The sequence below is a fragment of the Lepisosteus platostomus genome, chromosome 6 (assembly GCF_059453375.1).
Source record: "Lepisosteus platostomus isolate fLepPlt1 chromosome 6, fLepPlt1.hap1, whole genome shotgun sequence".
NCBI lineage: Eukaryota > Metazoa > Chordata > Actinopteri > Semionotiformes > Lepisosteidae > Lepisosteus > Lepisosteus platostomus.
In genome coordinates, this window is record NC_142616.1 from 36,698,150 (window position 1) to 36,716,008 (window position 17,859).

Below are 17,859 nucleotides of genomic sequence, written 5' to 3' on the forward strand. Positions count from 1 at the left end.
TTAGAGAGGGACAGATAGTAAGAAAACAATGAAATTAAAACATGTATTTTTTCTTAATATACTGAGAGGCATTAAAGGGCAAATGCTTCTCAGTATACAGTATGTACAGCACACTGTCAGTAGTGTTCGACATGCAGTTTCTCAAATGAGTTCTCTATTGGATTCTCGTGTTTACTGCCTTTGTTGGTTTAAGATCTGAAACATATGGTCTAGAGTAGAGAAAAGGTGTGACCATTTTCTACATTTCTATTGCATTGCATAATATAATGTAATATAATAACAATTCTCAGATATAATCTATCAATACAAAATCATGGAAACTGAAAACCAATAATAATAGTATGATTTTAAAAAAGTATCTTAAGAATAACTATAAAAGTGGCTAAGAAGGATTATAAGGCAGTTAGGCTCATGGGTATACCTGTATATCTATAGAAGTGAGTGGAGGACATTAATGATTATGTATGGTTTCCTATACTTGCGGTCTCAGTCCTGGTATTAAAGAGTATCAGAATACAATGTAAAAGACAATACATCAGCCCCAACCTCTACAAATACATTTAAATATTAAAGACATCTTAACACTATTTTTGTCCCTAGTTTATATATGTATATTTTCCTCCATAAATTCAGTCCATAGGACTAGCGATGTTTCCCAATTACTTTTCTTGACCTTCAATGTCTGTAATTTCTTAAGAAAGTAATGGAGAGTGAACCGTATTTCTTCCTTGGCGAGAATTATTATATACAGTATATAGTGAAAACGGTAACCTACTTGTGTATCATGTCTTTTTCAGTCTTGTATCTTTTGGTTCAGTGTTATTATTATATTATTGCCATGATAATGCGTCCTTGTCATCCACGGGAAGCTGTTTTTCAATTATTGGTGATTTTCAGATCTACAAAGCAGTCAGTGCTTGCACTGGAAACAACCACATTTATTCTTTGTCTGTCTGCTGTGCTGGGACACAAATGACATCTGGCATCTAAGATGCAGTGCCAAGACCTGCCATGCTGAGATCCTCCCAGTAAAGGGGCTTTCTGCATCTGGGCCTATACCTGTGCCTAGTCTATACTGTACTGGACCTGCCCTGGGCACATTCACACCTTGCTGTAGTAAGTCACCCATTCTTTCTTTGGTGGGAAGGGTTCATTTGTGTGGTTCAACTCCGCGTGACCGTTGGCATTTCCATTCTGGCATTCTTTTTTCAGGTTGAGAGGAGGCTTGCAGGTGTGCCAGTTCCTCAGCACTTTGTTCATCTCGTCCTGGGCCCTGATGCCCAGGAGTTTGTCCTGTTCACTTTCGTTTTTATCGTCGTTGCTATTGTCCTCGTCGTCGTATTTACAGTTGTGGCCATGGAACTGGCGCATCTCGCCGCTTATGCTCTCAAAGTACTGCTGGATGCACACTTTGGCGAAGCTCTTGGCGTGCTCCGTGCAGGTCTCGTCAAACATTTTGCGCTCAATGTCAATGTAGTGAGACCAGTACTTGGTCTTCAGGAAGGCAGCCTGGGTGAAACAGGGTCGAATTGCCCTCACCATGAAAGCCAGCAAGGTGATCATCAGCAAAAAGATCCAGCCGAAAGCCTGGAAATAGGAGATAGATGTTTTAGAGCACATCTTGGAATAGCAGAAGCATGAAAACAATTTACAGGCATTTAGAGTTAGAACCTTTAAAGGATGATTAACAGGTCTTTCAGAACTCATTACCAGGGCATTTGCCTGGCTCACTTAAACGATCATATAAACCAAAACAAAATCACATATTAGCTCATTTTTAATTCTGAAAGACCCTTCCCCACCGAATGTGATTTTAAATGAATAAACTACTGTATACCAGAAGAGTGAAATGCATCAGAGCAGAAAGTATCTCTATTTTAAAATTTGTCAAGGGTTTTTGAAAACATGTAATACTCAGTTTAAAAATAAAATTTGACTTTCTTCTTGAAACACAGGCAGCAGACTTATCACTTCATTCATTTAACATGAACGAACGAACAAATGAACGAAATCCCTTGATTCTGTTCTTTCCCCTCTTCAATATGCACGCAATTCTGTACAGAAACCACCAGGGGGAAATATACTTATTATAAGTGAATCAGATATTTACTTTAGAGAATGATTTTTCTAAAATAAAAACTAGAACCAAAACACTACAAATTGGCTGTTCAAGGCCTGAAATAGGTCTATGTAATGTAAAGGCAGCCAGAATGGACGGCTGGTTCAGTTTAGTCCAATTCACACCAAATATTGTACAAGTCATTTTGTCCTGTGCAAATTGTATTGAACTTCTCTGTCCAGCCAGCGTTTCCTGTTTCCAAAACAAAATGAGATGACTGGACAGTGGAGATGGCAGGGGTGTACTGATTTCATGGGAAATAAGACAAGGATTAGGAATGGGCTCACCAGCTTTGATTCTTGGTATCCAAGTTTGTTTATATTTCTTGATACAAAATAAATATTTCCTTTGTAATCATTGTATCAATATCAGAGACCTTGAACTTTATTCTTGCATGCCATAAACCCCTTAGCCCCAACAATTATGTTGCTACAACAAAAACAAACTACAGTTATTAGGCAAAATCTAAATCTACTGTATACTGTACATCTTAGATTTACATACTGTACTATACATTGTAGGTTCACCAGCAAGGAATAGCTGTCACTGTGTATATCTTGCTTGTACAGTATATATAACTTACCCACACCAACACAATACACTAACATTTTAGTCTATTATAAAGTATTTATTACAATAATAGAATCATTTTACTAAAATTAATAAAAATTTAGATATCTGACTATATATCTGGAAAAATTCAGATATTTTTCTTGTTTACTGCAGGTGTCAACAGATTCTAAGTATGAATAAGTGAATAGTAGTATAACAGCTCTTCTTGCCTCCAAATTTATAGTTTGGTCTAATGCTAAGCTGACTGATAGCTTTTAACTATTACTATGCTTAATAAAACATTATAAAAAAGCCATTGTTATCTATTCATGTAGTACATTGTGAAAGATTAGTGTCATTTTCATTTTTAAATTTAAAAATGAAATATCCCCAAAAATGGATCTGAATTATCAAGGTATTTGGACCAAAGATCTGCGTTCATTCACATAGCATAGATTTTTTAAACATTTCAAACAACCTTTTTTAAAGATGAGAAAAAAAGTCTTTACAGAACTGGTCATTAATTGAAAGTGACTGCAGCAAAGTCTCTCTGTTCTCATATAATATTATATAATAAAGAAAAAACGCACCATTCGCATTTCTGCAAAGCCTTGAACTCCAGTTGAACCATGTAAATTATGTACAAATTACATACAGATTTGCATACACAGGATTTCTGTTCCCCATTTATGAACATCTGTGCTTCTGAGCACTTGACTACAGTATTTGCACCCAACAATTTCACAGTAAATGAAATGAACTCTTTGTTTGAACTGTATTTTAACCTTTTTTTTGGAAACATGAAACACTGACTGGACAGCAAACGACAGGTTCAATTCTCTTACAAGAGATTCTAAGGGCCACAGGCAATTAATTTACTATACGCAGTATTATGGCCTTCACTGAGTGGTATTTCGATTTAAAGGCAAAACAAAGCAGCTTGGGTAATCAGAGGCAAACTGGTGATTTAAACCACACTGTTTCCCACTGGGCAATAACAACTCCAGCATTTAGTTTAGTACTATGTGCATAATGCAGAAGTCAGGAAACTGAATTCTCCTATCTCTTTGCTTTCAGCCATACAGAGAGCAGAGCTTGGATGACAAGTGAGAGGCAGTCCTTCAGCCCCTCTGGTTCGGAATCCCAGGATGTCATCCTGGCATTTCATGTTGGAAGTCTAGGTATTGAGTTCAACCCAATCAACTGGGTAGACGGTTCCATACTCCCACAACCCTTTGGGTAAAACTGTGCCTGCTGTTTTCATTTTTAAATGCAATTCTACATTGTTTCCACTAGTGTTTTTTTATATGGTGACCAAAGTATACAAAGTATTTCAACCAGGCCTAACTAACTAATTCTACATTTTTGTCAATATAGCGTCAAACATTTTGTTTGCCTATTTTATGGCTCCTGTGTGTCAACATCTAATACCAAAGTCTTTTTATAAGTCGCCTTTTCTGTGTCTCCTATTTTGTAATTAGTTTACGTTTTTACTACCTACTTGTCCATATTAAATTTCATCTGCCAGGTGTTTTCCCAGTCTTGAATTTCACCAAAATCCTTTTAAATGTAATTTGTTGCTTTCGCAGTGTTTGCTAAATTAGAAAAAAAATCTGCACACTTGATTACTTTACTAAATATATTAAAATCATTTGCATCCATATAAATTAGGAAAAGCAGTGCTCCAAGTACACATCTCTATGATACTCTAATAAATACATCACCCCAATTTGAACATTCACCCCTTATCTGCAATCTGTTTTCTGTTTAGTAACCAAATTACAATCCAAAAGGACGCATTACCCTTTAATAGGAAACTTTATCAGACTTTCTGAAACTCTTGTGATTTTAATAATCTAATATAATTGTATTTTATTTAATTTTTACCTTTTGTATTTGGTGCTTGGTTTTATTATTTAAAAATATTAACGTGCCAATGTGAAAGTAAGAAGTAATAAGTAGACAAAAAATGTCTGGATATACATATGAAAATGTAAAATTCAAATGAAGCAAAGATTTGTACAAATTGCACAATGTATTACTAAGTCTGTAGTTATGATTCAGTGTGATATTTTGATCCTCATGTTCTGAAGAAGACATAACTCCTTTAGAACTAGTTCAGAGAATGTTCACAGACCTAAAAGAACGTCCTACGCTGATTGATATACATGATTCAAGTATTAAAACACCCCAAAATGTAACTGACAAATACACTAATGGAAAGTGTATTCAGAACTGAGAAGAGAAGGAACTTATTTACAGTGCACAAAAAGCCGTGGAACTCTGACTCATCAAAGCCGATGCTCTGACTTCCTTCAAGGAAGCAAAGATGAGATGTTCGGATCAATTAGCTACTACAAGCCAAACAAGTATGATAATCCAAATACAGTAGCTTGTCTGGTTTGTAACCTTTCTTAGTGTATGTCCCTGTGCTTTTGTAGCCATACACACAGTTGTCAAGTGGTAAAAGCGGAATCTCCAAATACTGAAGCCACAAATCCCGGTCTGGCTCTAATTGCTTTGGTCCATACAGTAGCCACATAGATTTACCACTTTTAGGGGCATCTGTCTGTGTGAGGGTTGCATGACCTCCCTTGTGTTTGTGTAGATTTTCTCAAGCTGTTCGATTTTTTTCCCACCTCCCAAAACATGAAGGTGAGGTTTGATGGGTCACTCTTAAATTGTCCCTTTCCACTTGCTTTGGGGTTTAAAAGGGGCCAATGGCCTCCTCTCATGTGTAGCCTTATTGATGTGCTGATTTTATATTGTCCTTAATGCACAGTAAACCATTACTACAGAACAACATGCATTTTATCTGTGTAAATGTAGCAGGATTTGTATACGGTTTCATGGCCTCCTTTTGTTACAAGAGCCTGGACATCAATACAGTTCTCACATTTCAGAATTATTAACTCTTTGGACAGGTCTCTCCAAATTACAGGTTCAGACAACAGAATAATGTGATTACTCATTATGTTATTTCCATACATGCTATCATGGAGAAGTGATGTGTTTTAATAACTGTAACTGTGTTATCAAACGAACTGATTTCATAACGTAACCAGGTAATTTGTCTTTCTTTAGGACAAATGTGGACAACTTCAAACTGCATTGCTAAGTAAACATTCCAATAGTTCTCAAACCACAATACGCAATCAGTGTAGTGAAAGTCCATAAGCAGCCAAAGCCCAAGGCAACAATTTTGTGATGCCGTGAAATTTCCAGTTTAATGATTACAAAAACATATTAATTATAAGTGATTTCGAATAACGGTATATTCCTAAATAGTGTGATGAAAAGCTTGGTTTACCTGTGAAATACAGCGAAGATACCTCTCCGCTGCTTCGCGGGAAATCACTGTGCCTCCGTTAAATATCTCCTTACAGGGGATTTTGGCTAGTAATCTTTGGAGCTCGTATTCGGAGAGCCCGTGGTCGCTGACGTTTCCGAATTTTTCTAACTCCAAATTGATGCTAAAAGCACAGAGGAAACTCTTCCCGTCCATCAGAGTCACAGATATCCACACAGCCGGAGCGATTAAGGAGCGCTGCGTCATGGAACAGAACATGTAGCGCAGCACCGCTGGATCTTTTCTCCGCTGCCCCGTCGGCCGCTTCCACTCCTCCGCCAGCATGGACACGTTATTGTTCAACACAAATCCAATTAGAAAAAGTATGATTGGCGGAAGAAGGAGAATCCCAATCCCGTACGCATAGTTGTACTCTGGTAAACAGGGGCAGTTAAACTCAAAAGCTGTGTATAATTGCGCACTGGCCAGTGCCATAATCCCACAGATGCCATTCATAAAAGATTCCTGGTTAGACTGCAAAAACTGGAACATCATACGGAATTTATCCATTTTGCTCGGATTTGTTTTTCTTCAAATGATCGCGAAATATATATATATACGGCGGTTACAATAGCTAGCTATGTAAATATATTATATGTGCGTTCCAAAATATATTATATATAATATTTATTATCATATAATATATAATATTTTTAGCACCACATTAGAAATTAAACTTAATAACGTTTCTGGTGATATTTCCAAGTCTGAATTTTAGAGGTATATTTGTAAAAACAAACAAGCTAAGAATTATAATAGTTTTGTTACTTCTTCTTGCTTCCAATCTTAAAATTTTATACAGTATATCGGTGCTGTTTCAAAGATTTTAATGCTCTGGTTTCTAAAACTGTATTGATTAAATTGTTCAGGTTTATAATTATTTCCTGTTAAGTACTATTTGGTTTCCCGTAGCTCTGGAAAAAAAACGAGAGATATGAGTCATTCATGGATACATTTCTTTACAGCTTAATAATATTTTACGTACCAGCAGATAACAAATCTCACCTGTTTTATGCTTGTCAACCACTCAATAATGAGAGGCACAGCGAGGCAGTGATCCAGATGTTACCTTCGGATCTATCCTTTTATATGACTTCTTTTTTGCAGAATAGTCCTGGCAAACATATAGACTGCTTGTAGAAACAATAAACTACTTAAGAAATCCATAACAGTTTTATTAATTTGACTTTTGTTAGCCAATTTGTCAAGTGTTTTCTGAGTTCGCTTTGATTCTGTGCAGTTCCAGGTGTCATTCGTTTATTTTTCTTTCCACAAAAATAGGCAAGACATAATGATGATAGATGGCACACCTTCGGAAAACACTTAAAAGCACCTGACCTCGCACATCGCTCCTCCCTCTGAAATCTACAGTACTGTACATTATGTGCTGTTTTACCATTCACAAGTCCTCGCGGGCTACAGTAGTAAGTGTTCTGATGACAATGTGTGCTGTATGTAGCCTTAGACAGAAAACCAGCGCCCCATACTGTTTTAAATGTATATTTTATCACACGCAATCTAAAATCATCAGGTTGCAGATCACCCTAACAGCTGATAGAAGAGGTACACGTACTGTATAGTTAGAATGCTTCAAAAATATCAATGCAGACAATTCATAATTCCTTATTGGATACATAAATATGAGATGGCAAAACGTCATATCGTTACTGATTAGAATCAGTACAGAGTCATAATTAATAATTATTCTTTATTATCAGGCGACCAAACAAATGAAGGTGTCCGAATTTGCTCCCGAACGAAAGCACATGCATTGTGAGGGACAAAGTGAACGATCAGAGTGAATTATCGTGCAGGTTGGCAGCCATATCAGATTTTTCACAAAATCCTGGGGTTTATCAAAAACATTCTGAGAATCTAAATAAAGTGCTCAAAAGATTTTCAAAGATCTGAAAAGTCACACGCACTATTACCTCATGTCAAAGATTAGATTTATTATTACACGGTTCACATCATATTGGAATATTATTATATATTGGGAATGTCAAACAGATCTGTTAGTTTTATGTTATCACAGAGGGTCATTTTATACAGTATATATTATATAAAATAATATATTATTCTATTTAAACAATTTTCTTTTGTACTTAGGATGGATACTTCCATTGACTTAAAAGTGTGATTAATCTAGATCTGGGTGACTCACAGGACAGTCCTCCATCTTTTCAATGAAAGAATCTCAGCTTTACCTAATTTTCTTAAACTGGGCGTGGCTGTGGTACATCCTGCACAGTTGTTCCTTGGAGTTAGAAATCAGTACTTCAGTTCAAATTGACTGTGGCAATATTTAATCATACAGCAATTGTTGTGTATACAATGAAACGTGAGTCATACACGCCTGCTGTTCTTTCATTGTTGCGTCTGCTTTACTTTTTCGACAAAACCCATAAATCAGTGTTCCAAAGAGTCTTAGATATCTCCTAATGTAATGATACTGTACATGATGAATATCTAGCACACGTAAGATACATACTGTATGAACTAATGCCATACACTGACTTATACTGTACCATACTCTAGATCAAGACACAACAGATTAAATCCATGACCCAAGCAAAAGACTGTAATTGTACTGTACATGTGTAATTGTAATTGTACATACAGCCACATTGAAAACTAGCATTTGGTGAGCAGATATTCCCATATGTTTTTTAATACAAAATGTGTCAGTTTTAGAAAAAAAAATAGTTTTCTTTTTGAGGGTATAAAAAAACCCAACAGGATGGCATTTCACATGTACAGTATTTTGAAAATGTTTTATGGATAAGATAAAAATTACCTTTTAATTTAGATATTTATTTGAGCTTTGTGATATTTTCATGCAATTATGTGGTGCTTTTCCTCCAGAAGTATCTCATATTTCATAGAGGTGGAGACTCATCTTGTCAAACAGTAGAGTACACAGTATCACCCACGCAGGTGGGTATGCACCAGCAGATTTTAGCACACCAGACCAGATGGGCAACTGTCTTCTCAAAGTGACGTTATTTCGTGAAGAAACAAAGCTGTGATATCAGAGGAGAAATATGCCGTGATCACCCACCTGCATTTTAGTTGTATCTACCCAATGTATTTAAACACAATGACAACTCCATTTTGCCTGAATATTGAGTCTACAATTGTATACATTGGAATGTGATGTTTCGTGTCTGTTGAGATTCTTGTGATCTCCGTTTCTAGGACTCTTAATACATTTAAAATGTGGATTCCTAGCACATGAGCTGTCAAAAGGAATGAAGATTTGTATGCTATCTGTATATTCTTAAAAGTGAATTAAAACTTTAGCAATGCAGACAATTCATAATTCCTTATTGGATACATAAATATGAGATGGCAAAACGTCATTATAGACCCAGTATTTATGGCAAACTATTTCCATTTATTTTCAGAAAGGTGTTTCTTTTTTTCCCTTTTCAGCATGGAATAAACTTTTACTGTTCTATTTCAATTTTGTTTGACCATTTGTAAACACAAAATCTATTTTAGTGTGATTTATAGTGTTTTCTATTATAAGCTATAAAAATGTTAATGCTGACAACATTCATTTTTATAGATTTCAACCAAAAATAGTTCTTTAATACGAACAAATTAATGTATGCCAGTTAATGAGTTTTTACAGTTTACAGTTTGCCAAGGAACGGTACATGAACAATTTTCCCCTGAAGAATGAATTACTTGTTACCTCTCTGTAGACACTTTTAATGATGAGATATTGAGTTGTTCATTCTAGAAAAAATGCTGGCTCCCTTATTTGCAAACTCGTTGTCTCTCTAGATTGGAGAAGTGGACAGCGAATGAGCTATGCAAAATGAGGTAAGCAAAATCACAGAACATACAAATGAACTCAGTCGAAGCCAAATAAAGTTTGCTCTGCTGAGGCAGACATAAATTTCAGAGAACTGTGATCCTAGAAAGAGATCTAAAAAATAGTGTACGATATGTACAATATAACTGCATAGTTGGACTGAATAGGTTTTATACACAGATCATCACGAAACCCTATGATAAGAAGCACTCAGTCACATTGCACTGCAAAATAAAAATGTCAATTTTAGAAGAGTTTAGAGCTTTTTGGCTATTATATTACTGTTCTCCCTAAAACACAAAACTATGACAGTACTCAGAGATGCCATGATTTCAAAGATCACAGTGTCCTAAGAAACCATATGAATGCCTGCTGTATCAAATGCTTACTCATCTTATACTGTATCTATCAGTAGTGCTACTGCATTACAAAAGACAACATGGAAACTGCTTCTTTCTCCAGACTATATTAAATCCATGGTAATGAGACCACACATTGTTTCATATTAACCTAACTGTCAGATGGATTTCAGATGCTAATTTTAAAGCTGCTAAAAAAAGCCATCCCATTGAGCTGTAGTACTGACTGACCTGCCTCTACTCCACATCAGGTTTAATTCTTTATTGGATATTAGATGTGTGGATGGGACAGGAGCACTGCATGTTTACATGGTGTGACCACCAGCTCCATTAATCCTTTGAAGTGCTGCAGCTTCTTTAAAAATGTACTTGTTGTGACTCTCTGTTATTACTTCGCCTTTCAAGTAGCAGTAGCATTTACTGCTGTCTGCATCAAGCAAGAAGTTCACAGCTTCAACTTCACAACTCTGTCTACACATCTGGCTTTGTGTCCTGTTTGGATCTTTGAAATACTTTTGTGCCATCATCAATATCCTGTTTTTAAGTTTTGCTTTCTGAGAATATTGCCACACTGGATGGCTAGTCAAGCCGGTGCCACTTTCCTAAGAACCAATTTCCACACCTCCCAAGTACTTCCACAGCCCAGTTTTGAATGCAGAATGTACTGTATTAGCACTGCTACATGTACTGAATTGAGTGAATCAGAGTAATGATTAGTCTCTTTACACAGTCCTTTTGGTTTGGAACAATAACAAGTCCAGGTCTTGGCATTAGCTTACAGGAAAATACACATATCTAAAAGCACAAAACTAGACCTCAGAATTTTGTGCATTTCCCTTGGCATCTTCACAAGTGAGGCCATTCCTGGAGCGGGTGGCGATCTTGGTCACATCCAGCTCAGGTTTGCTGAAGTACCAGGTCTCCAGTACCTTGTTCACCTCCTTTTGCTTTGTGATGCCGTGCAAGTAGTCCTCCTCGTCCTCATCTTTGCTGATGGGACGGGGCGGCAGACCAGCCTGAGCTTCCTCGCTCATGTTCTCGAAGAACTGGATGACGCACTGGCGGGCGAATTCGCGGGCGTGCAGGCAGCAGGTCTCGTCGAAGAGTTTCTGCTCCATGTCCAGGTAGTTGCTCCAGTAGCGTGTCTGCAGGAAGGTGGCGTGGTCAAAGCAGGGCTTGATGGTGCGGGCCACTGCCCCCAGAACGATGAGGATGAGCAGTATACTCCAGCCAAAGGCCTGCAGGGAAGAGGACAAGAGAGCTCTCCTCTGCATGAAAGGCGTAACTAAGAAGGAGCAACCAATTCACCCACAGTCACTGGAAGCTTATGAGTGTTGGGGATTATTTTTAACACCAAAAACAAAACAAACATTCTTCTGCACTCCTGAGACTTCTTATTTTTATTCAAGCAACAAAACAACAAACAATATTATGCTTTAATATGTAAATATATAACACGATGTGAAACAAGTAAAAAAAGAAAATAAACACCAGAATGTTGTTCTCCTAAATTTTATTTATGGTACAAGCTCATGCTACTACAATGGAGAACTGTGGTAGTGAAGCCTTTATTGAGCTGTATTAAAGTTAAGGGTATAAGAAATTCTTATCAGTTCCTAAAGGGCATAATGCAACATAATGCAAGATACTATAGTTCTTGTTAGAACTGCATGTTTGTATTCCCTAACCATACACATAGTTTGTTTAGGTAATAGAGCAATGTCTTGATTCATGTGAGCTGATAGCTAGTTAAAACAGCAAATTCACAATTGTCAATGGTACGTATATGATTAACATAAGTGATGGTAATGATAGCATATGGCAAACCTCACACATCTGTAGGACTTAAAGAATATGTTATCCACAAGGTGTTTACTACAAAGATGACTTTTAATGGGGACTTCATGACAGACAGCCTGTCAGTTCTTTTATATATAGCAAGTAGAAAAAAAAATCAGCTCTTCATCTTCCTTCTCTTTTCGTAAATACATTTGGCTTTAAACTCTAGAGTAAACTGGGACACGAAGCAGAGCTAAAATCAAATCCATTACACAGACCAAGGAGATTACAGGTGTATTTTTAAAATGTACTGTTGTATGTTATTGAACAGTGTTTCTGTCAAATTTTTCATTAATACTTCATTGTATTTCAAAAGCTTAGTAACTGGAATGGGTCCTCAGCCTTATTTTCACAATGGATGGCAGAAGAAGCATATCTTTATTTTAACATAGGAAGGACAACTACTTATGTTATATCAATTTCAAATGTGGTTCTGCAACTTAACACATTTATGGCACTTAAATTTCATAGTGTGAGTCAAGGTAAGATAGCCAATAGCCTCTGTAGGACGGCTAAAGAACTTTGCTCACCTGTGACCAGCAGCGCAGGTAGCGGGACACAGCCTTGCGAAACGTGTTGTCCCGGAAAATAACATCTTCTTTGCACGGCACCTTGGCTAAAATGCGGATGACATCCAGACCTGTGTTGTTGGGCATGCCTGAGAAGTGCTTGGGGTCCACGCTGATGCTAAAGGCACAGACAAAGCATTTCCCATCCAGGAGCGTGACTAGTATCCACACCATGGGGGCAAGCATGGCTCTCTGCATCATGGCCGAAAACATGAACCTGCAAAAGCAGCACATCAACATCTCCCATGATGTCTGGGGTCACAGGCACAGAATGCAGTTTTAGAAATATAACGGATGAATTCAATCAACCTGTTTGAGGGTTCTGTTTTATACCTAGACAGCTGAAAGCTGCAATTCATGGGAAGAAGCAAAGGTGTTTCCAACCTGAATTAAGAACCAGTGCTGTTTGTCAGGAGAACAGTGCAACATGTCTGAAGGGTGGCCAGCGGTTTTAATATTTTTTTAGAAGAGTAGGGGTGATGATGATTTTTTAGGAAGCAGATTTAACTGAAAAGAATGGCTGAAACAAAGCCTTGGAGCTCAGAGGTTGTAATGTGCAATGCATTTATTTCACTGATGTTTTTCATAGAGCTATCCTTATCAGTATCAATTGTATAGAAGTAGCTGTTTTGCTTCCCATTCTGTATTTTTACAAATGTTAGACAGGAGTTCTTTAGAAAGTAGGATCGGCAATTGGCAGTATTTGTTTCAGAGCACGTTGTGTGATTGGTGCCACCTGAACTTTGAAAATGAGAGAGTACACCATTATCAAAAAGAGCTTTAACTGTCATATTAGATCTACTGTATGCTGGCATTACTGGCCATCTCAATTCCTCCTCACTCTTCTACTGTTCAGTCACTAAGAAGTAATGCATGTTTACTGGAGAACCTCCCTTTTAACTGCACTGGCAACACATGCAGCCCCAGTAGTGAAAAAGTAGCTTTTATAATTATTTAAACTAACTTGTAAACACATAGAATAAATATCTGGACTTTCAACAAACCCATTACTTAACAGTCCTGAAAGTTCCCCCCATTTTTAAAAACACACAACACATTGAGGATTACCTAAATCTGAATATTTCCTTTCGATGATGGTGTCATTCTTACATATTAGATTTCATTTATGCTTGATTTTCTTCAGCATATTTTGGTCACAGACCTAGACAAATCATGACTCCCTTTGTACAGTTGAAAAGTAACATAAATACTTAAGGATCTAAAGAAAATACTTAAGATTCAATTTCGTCTGTACAGTTAACAGATGAACACACCATATTAGATCATCCCACCCCCCCTTCAATTAAAAAAGCAATAGCCTACATTTTTACCATATTAAAGTACACCCTACCATGCACAGGAATAAGAACCAATGCAGCAGAAAAGAGATAATTATCATACCATGACTAATGAGTGAAGACAATCCATATTGAAAGACTACAGAGCAAAAGAATGAATCACCTGGGCACATAATGATTATTAATGGTGCCTCAGTTTTTCTTAATTGCCCTGAAAAATGCAAGGGTTTAGAGCCACCAACTGCTGAAAGAACTTCCCAGGGTGACTCGGACAAGCAAATTATTCTTAAGTGCAAGACTCACTACAGTATTCAAGAACATAAACAAGGTTGTTATTCTTTATACTGTTCTTAAAATCTACTAGATTCTGCCTGATTTAATTAATTGAGATGTTCTTTGTTGAGAGTTTGGTAGAATCTAATCAATGTTTATTTAACGTTGTACTTGAAGGGCAGCACAACCACATGTTAGTTAGGACTGCTGCCTCAGTTCCTGGGTTCAGTTCTAGACTGGGGTGCTTTCAAGTTGTTTATCTGGGTGCTCTAGTCTCTTCCCACCCTCATGCCCACCCCAATGCAGATTTACATAACCACCTTAATAACTAATGTGTGATATCAATAAGGAGTGGTTAAGGGCAACAGATTCACAGCGGATTAATTGAAACATGTTCATTGATAGGTGCAAAGATTGATTTAAGATTGAGTCAATTGATTTAAGCTATTATAGTCTGTTTCACTTGAACTTTGCCCCTCTGTCATCATATGGCAGGTGACTACAGTAACTAATAAAGAGATGTAACTAGAATTTAGTACATCTCTCCAGTGATAGAGAATAATTCACACCATAAATGATTCATTCTTGTTGTATGAGTTACGTAATATGGATGCAACTGAGAAGGAATGAATGGTAAGGCTTCTTGATTCAGAGATAATGTGAAAGATTGCAGGTGAAAGTTCTTCCATACTTTTCTGCACCAGAGACATGCAACTCCAGCTTTGGAAGGTCACTGTGCAAGCAGGTCTTACAGGTTTCCAGTACCTAAACCTTTATATACAGTTTCCAGTACCTAAAGAACTGGACAAAGGTGTTCAATTGGTCCAGTATAAGCCACACAATTAGATCAGTTACCATCTTAGGTTAAATGAAACCTTACAGACACCGCAGTTCTCCTGGAATTCTTGTGTACTCCTAGTATAGACATAAACTGAAGCTCAGGGACTTACCAGGCCCCATTTTGAGATTCTAAATAATATAATGATACAAAAAAATAAATGGTTGTCATTTCAATCTTCAACCAGCATCTGCATTATTTCAGAATATTAGATTGTATGGGTCTATTTTATATACGTATGTACAGTATATACAGTATAGACTAAAGAACAAATACATCACGATTTGCATCTTTTTTGGTGAAGGGACTTGAATAAAAACTGAAAATGGCGATTTCCTTTTGCATATCCCGAATCAGTAGACTACAGAATCAGCACGTTTATATCCCCACAGACGTGCAGCTTCCCCTACTGTAAAGAACAACGAATCTGCTCCTGTATTTATACAATTCTGAGCGGAGAATGTCGGAAGCAGAGAGATGCAGAGAGATGGGATATCTTACAGTTCGCAAAGTAAAAGGTTGCGCTTACTTGACAATAGCGGGGCTTTTCGACCTCCTGCCGACGGGTCTCGCCCACTCTTCCATCATGACACCTGTATGTCGATTTATTAGGACCCCCAAGAAAAATAATATTATAGGCGGGACGAACATGACTCCCATTGCGTAGATTTTGTTGTACTGTGGCAGACAGGGGCAGTTAAAGTCGAAGGTGGTGTACAACTTCACACTGACCAAGGCCAGTATAACACAGATTCCATTGGAAATTGATTCCGAATTTGACTGAAAATATTGCAAAACAAGTTTGAGACGATCCATAGGTGTTTCGGCAGTTGAGGATGATACAGTAGAGAATGAGGTTGATTAAAAAATATTACGAGATAAATACTGGTAAATGTCTTCAGAGGCTGTTGCACTCGATCTCTTTTTTTGAGTTTATTATTTTTAGTTCTAGGCTATTTTTCTTTCTCGCTTTTTATTATTAAGCTAACACTATAAGATGCCGAGATATAAAAACTTAATTATTCAGTGTAAAACACGTTAAAATAGAAATATATTATATCCTAGAGTTTGTAAAGAAACACTTTAAAAAAAAATCTAGCTGGGTTTTTGATGTTGTTACTGTACCGTAAATGGAGACTTCTTCAGTACAATGTCAGCTTAACGTTCGAACAACAGGTTCCTCTGAAAAGGGTTCGTCGGCAGAATTGTGACGGATAGGTTTGCGCAATTAACCTCAATTACTAGTCTTTTCTGATTTTATTTCAAAGTAAGCTTTACCGAGGACTTCCGAAGTGTCAATGCACCAGACAAATCTCAGCTAAAGCGCACCAGCTGTGTGAAGCGCCACCCAAATTCCTCCCATTCACGGGATTACCTGCTGCTCAAAAAAGCATATCAATACAAGGATCAACAAACTGAGATTTCCATTTCATTGTGAAGTTCACTCTTCCTGAACTCAGTCAGATACATTTTGCACGCCTTTGTCTGGAAAGTGCAATGTCATCTTGCGCGTTTCAAATAAAACGAGCCTGTGATAAATGCTAACGTCCTTTTGATCAGGAAGTGTCATATAAAAGGTAGGATTTCTGTCAATAAATCCAATGCGATTTGTGCATATAATGTTATAAACGCATTACTCTGCACCGTTACTCATTATTCTTCTGAGCAAAAAAAAAAGTTACGCAAACACTAAAACGTTCTGTAAATTGAACTGAAAAGTAGAACTTTTAAACTTGTTTTGTAACATGAATTCTGGAGATAGGTTTGATTAGACAATATGTCAAACAATAAAGAGTAACAGCTAAAAAAGCATACACTTTATACTGTAAAGTAAACCTTGTACCATCTCATTTTCTCTCGTATATTCTCACTGACAGCCGCATTTCATTCCACCTTTCGAGAGAAATAGGGAGAAAACTGGAAATAAGAAGCGGATATTTGCATATTTAAAACGAAAATATTTTAAAGTCAAAATGAATAGATTTGTGATCATATTCACATATTATTTTTTCGCGGTACTGGCTTATAATAGTTGTATTGAACTGTGATATTAACATAGAGCTAAGGGTGCAGGTGGAATTTTCTTGTATGCTGTGATCAAAGGCGCACATTCTGGCGAAAGAATAAAATAACGATTCCCCCTTGTGGTTAAAAAGATAAAAGCAGGCAGAAAAGTAACTGCTGTATTATCAAGATAGGACTCGAAGAAAGGGCAAAACCATTGTTAAAGGCCGAAGGATCTCATTACACACTAGAATTTTAAAATTAGGAAAATAAATGAAACGGACTACTTTACTGGTACTAATTACATACTGAAAATCATCTACTAACTCCTACAGTATATTCAAGATCTTATCTGTACCCGACTGTTCGCGGTTGAAACGATATTTCAGTCTTTAATGAAAAGCTACGATTCTTTTTTTTTTCTTGTTGGCCCTTTTGATTAATATGGAGGAAGAGTAGAATATAATTCCTTTACAGGTAGAGATGCTGAGTAGTACTCCACCTGACCTTCTATACAAAATGTTTCTTTTTGTGGTCAAGTGCTGCATTTTTTAATAAAGCAGTTGAAAAACGCCAAATAATCCTTTAACATTATTTTTCAATAATGGCTTTATTGACTTTTTAATATTGAGGCAAACAAGTTGATATAAATATTAAAAGACCAAACAAAAATAATAAAAAAATATATAGTTTGTTTTTATTTAAGTTATGTTCACTGTATCTCAATTAGCACATGCAAATTCCATCTCAGGAAAATACCATTTTCAATTAGCTATACTTAATACATGGCTATCCTAGTGACTTCCCCAAGCATAATGGTTTCGCCAAACATAGCA

At 36.8% G+C, this 17,859-nt stretch overlaps 1 protein-coding gene across 2 annotated transcripts; it reads right to left on the bottom strand.

The window, feature by feature from the left end:
• Nucleotides 1-31: 31 nt before the first annotated feature.
• Nucleotides 32-16,596, bottom strand: calhm1b (calcium homeostasis modulator 1b). 2 transcript variants are annotated; one of them, XM_088635695.1, is made up of 4 exons: nt 15,549-16,596; nt 12,572-12,827; nt 11,132-11,440; nt 32-1,587 (listed from the first exon to the last, which is right to left on the bottom strand). In XM_088635695.1, the coding sequence occupies exons 1-4, from the start codon at nt 15,833-15,835 to the stop codon at nt 1,102-1,104; spliced, it is 1,338 nt and encodes a 445-aa protein (XP_088491821.1). In that variant the 5' UTR covers nt 15,836-16,596; the 3' UTR covers nt 32-1,101. The 2 variants fall into 2 exon arrangements, with proteins under 2 accessions (XP_088491821.1, XP_088491820.1); XM_088635694.1 differs by lacking the exons at nt 11,132-11,440; nt 12,572-12,827; nt 15,549-16,596 and adding exons at nt 5,982-6,934; nt 7,026-7,366.
• Between the last annotated feature and the right edge of the window lie 1,263 nt (nt 16,597-17,859).

Excerpts from the sequence above, each read along its gene's own strand:
- calhm1b (XM_088635695.1), bottom strand. The coding sequence starts at position 15,835 with ATGGATCGTCTCAAACTTGTTTTGCAATATTTTCAGTCAAATTCGGAA. Across the intron at positions 12,828-15,548 it reads AAAAGCCCCGCTATTGTCAA|GTTCATGTTTTCGGCCATGA; the intron begins GTAAGCGCAACC and ends CTGCTTTTGCAG. Across the intron at positions 1,588-11,131 it reads AGCAAAAGGAGGTGAACAAG|GCTTTCGGCTGGATCTTTTT; the intron begins GTACTGGAGACC and ends TCCTATTTCCAG.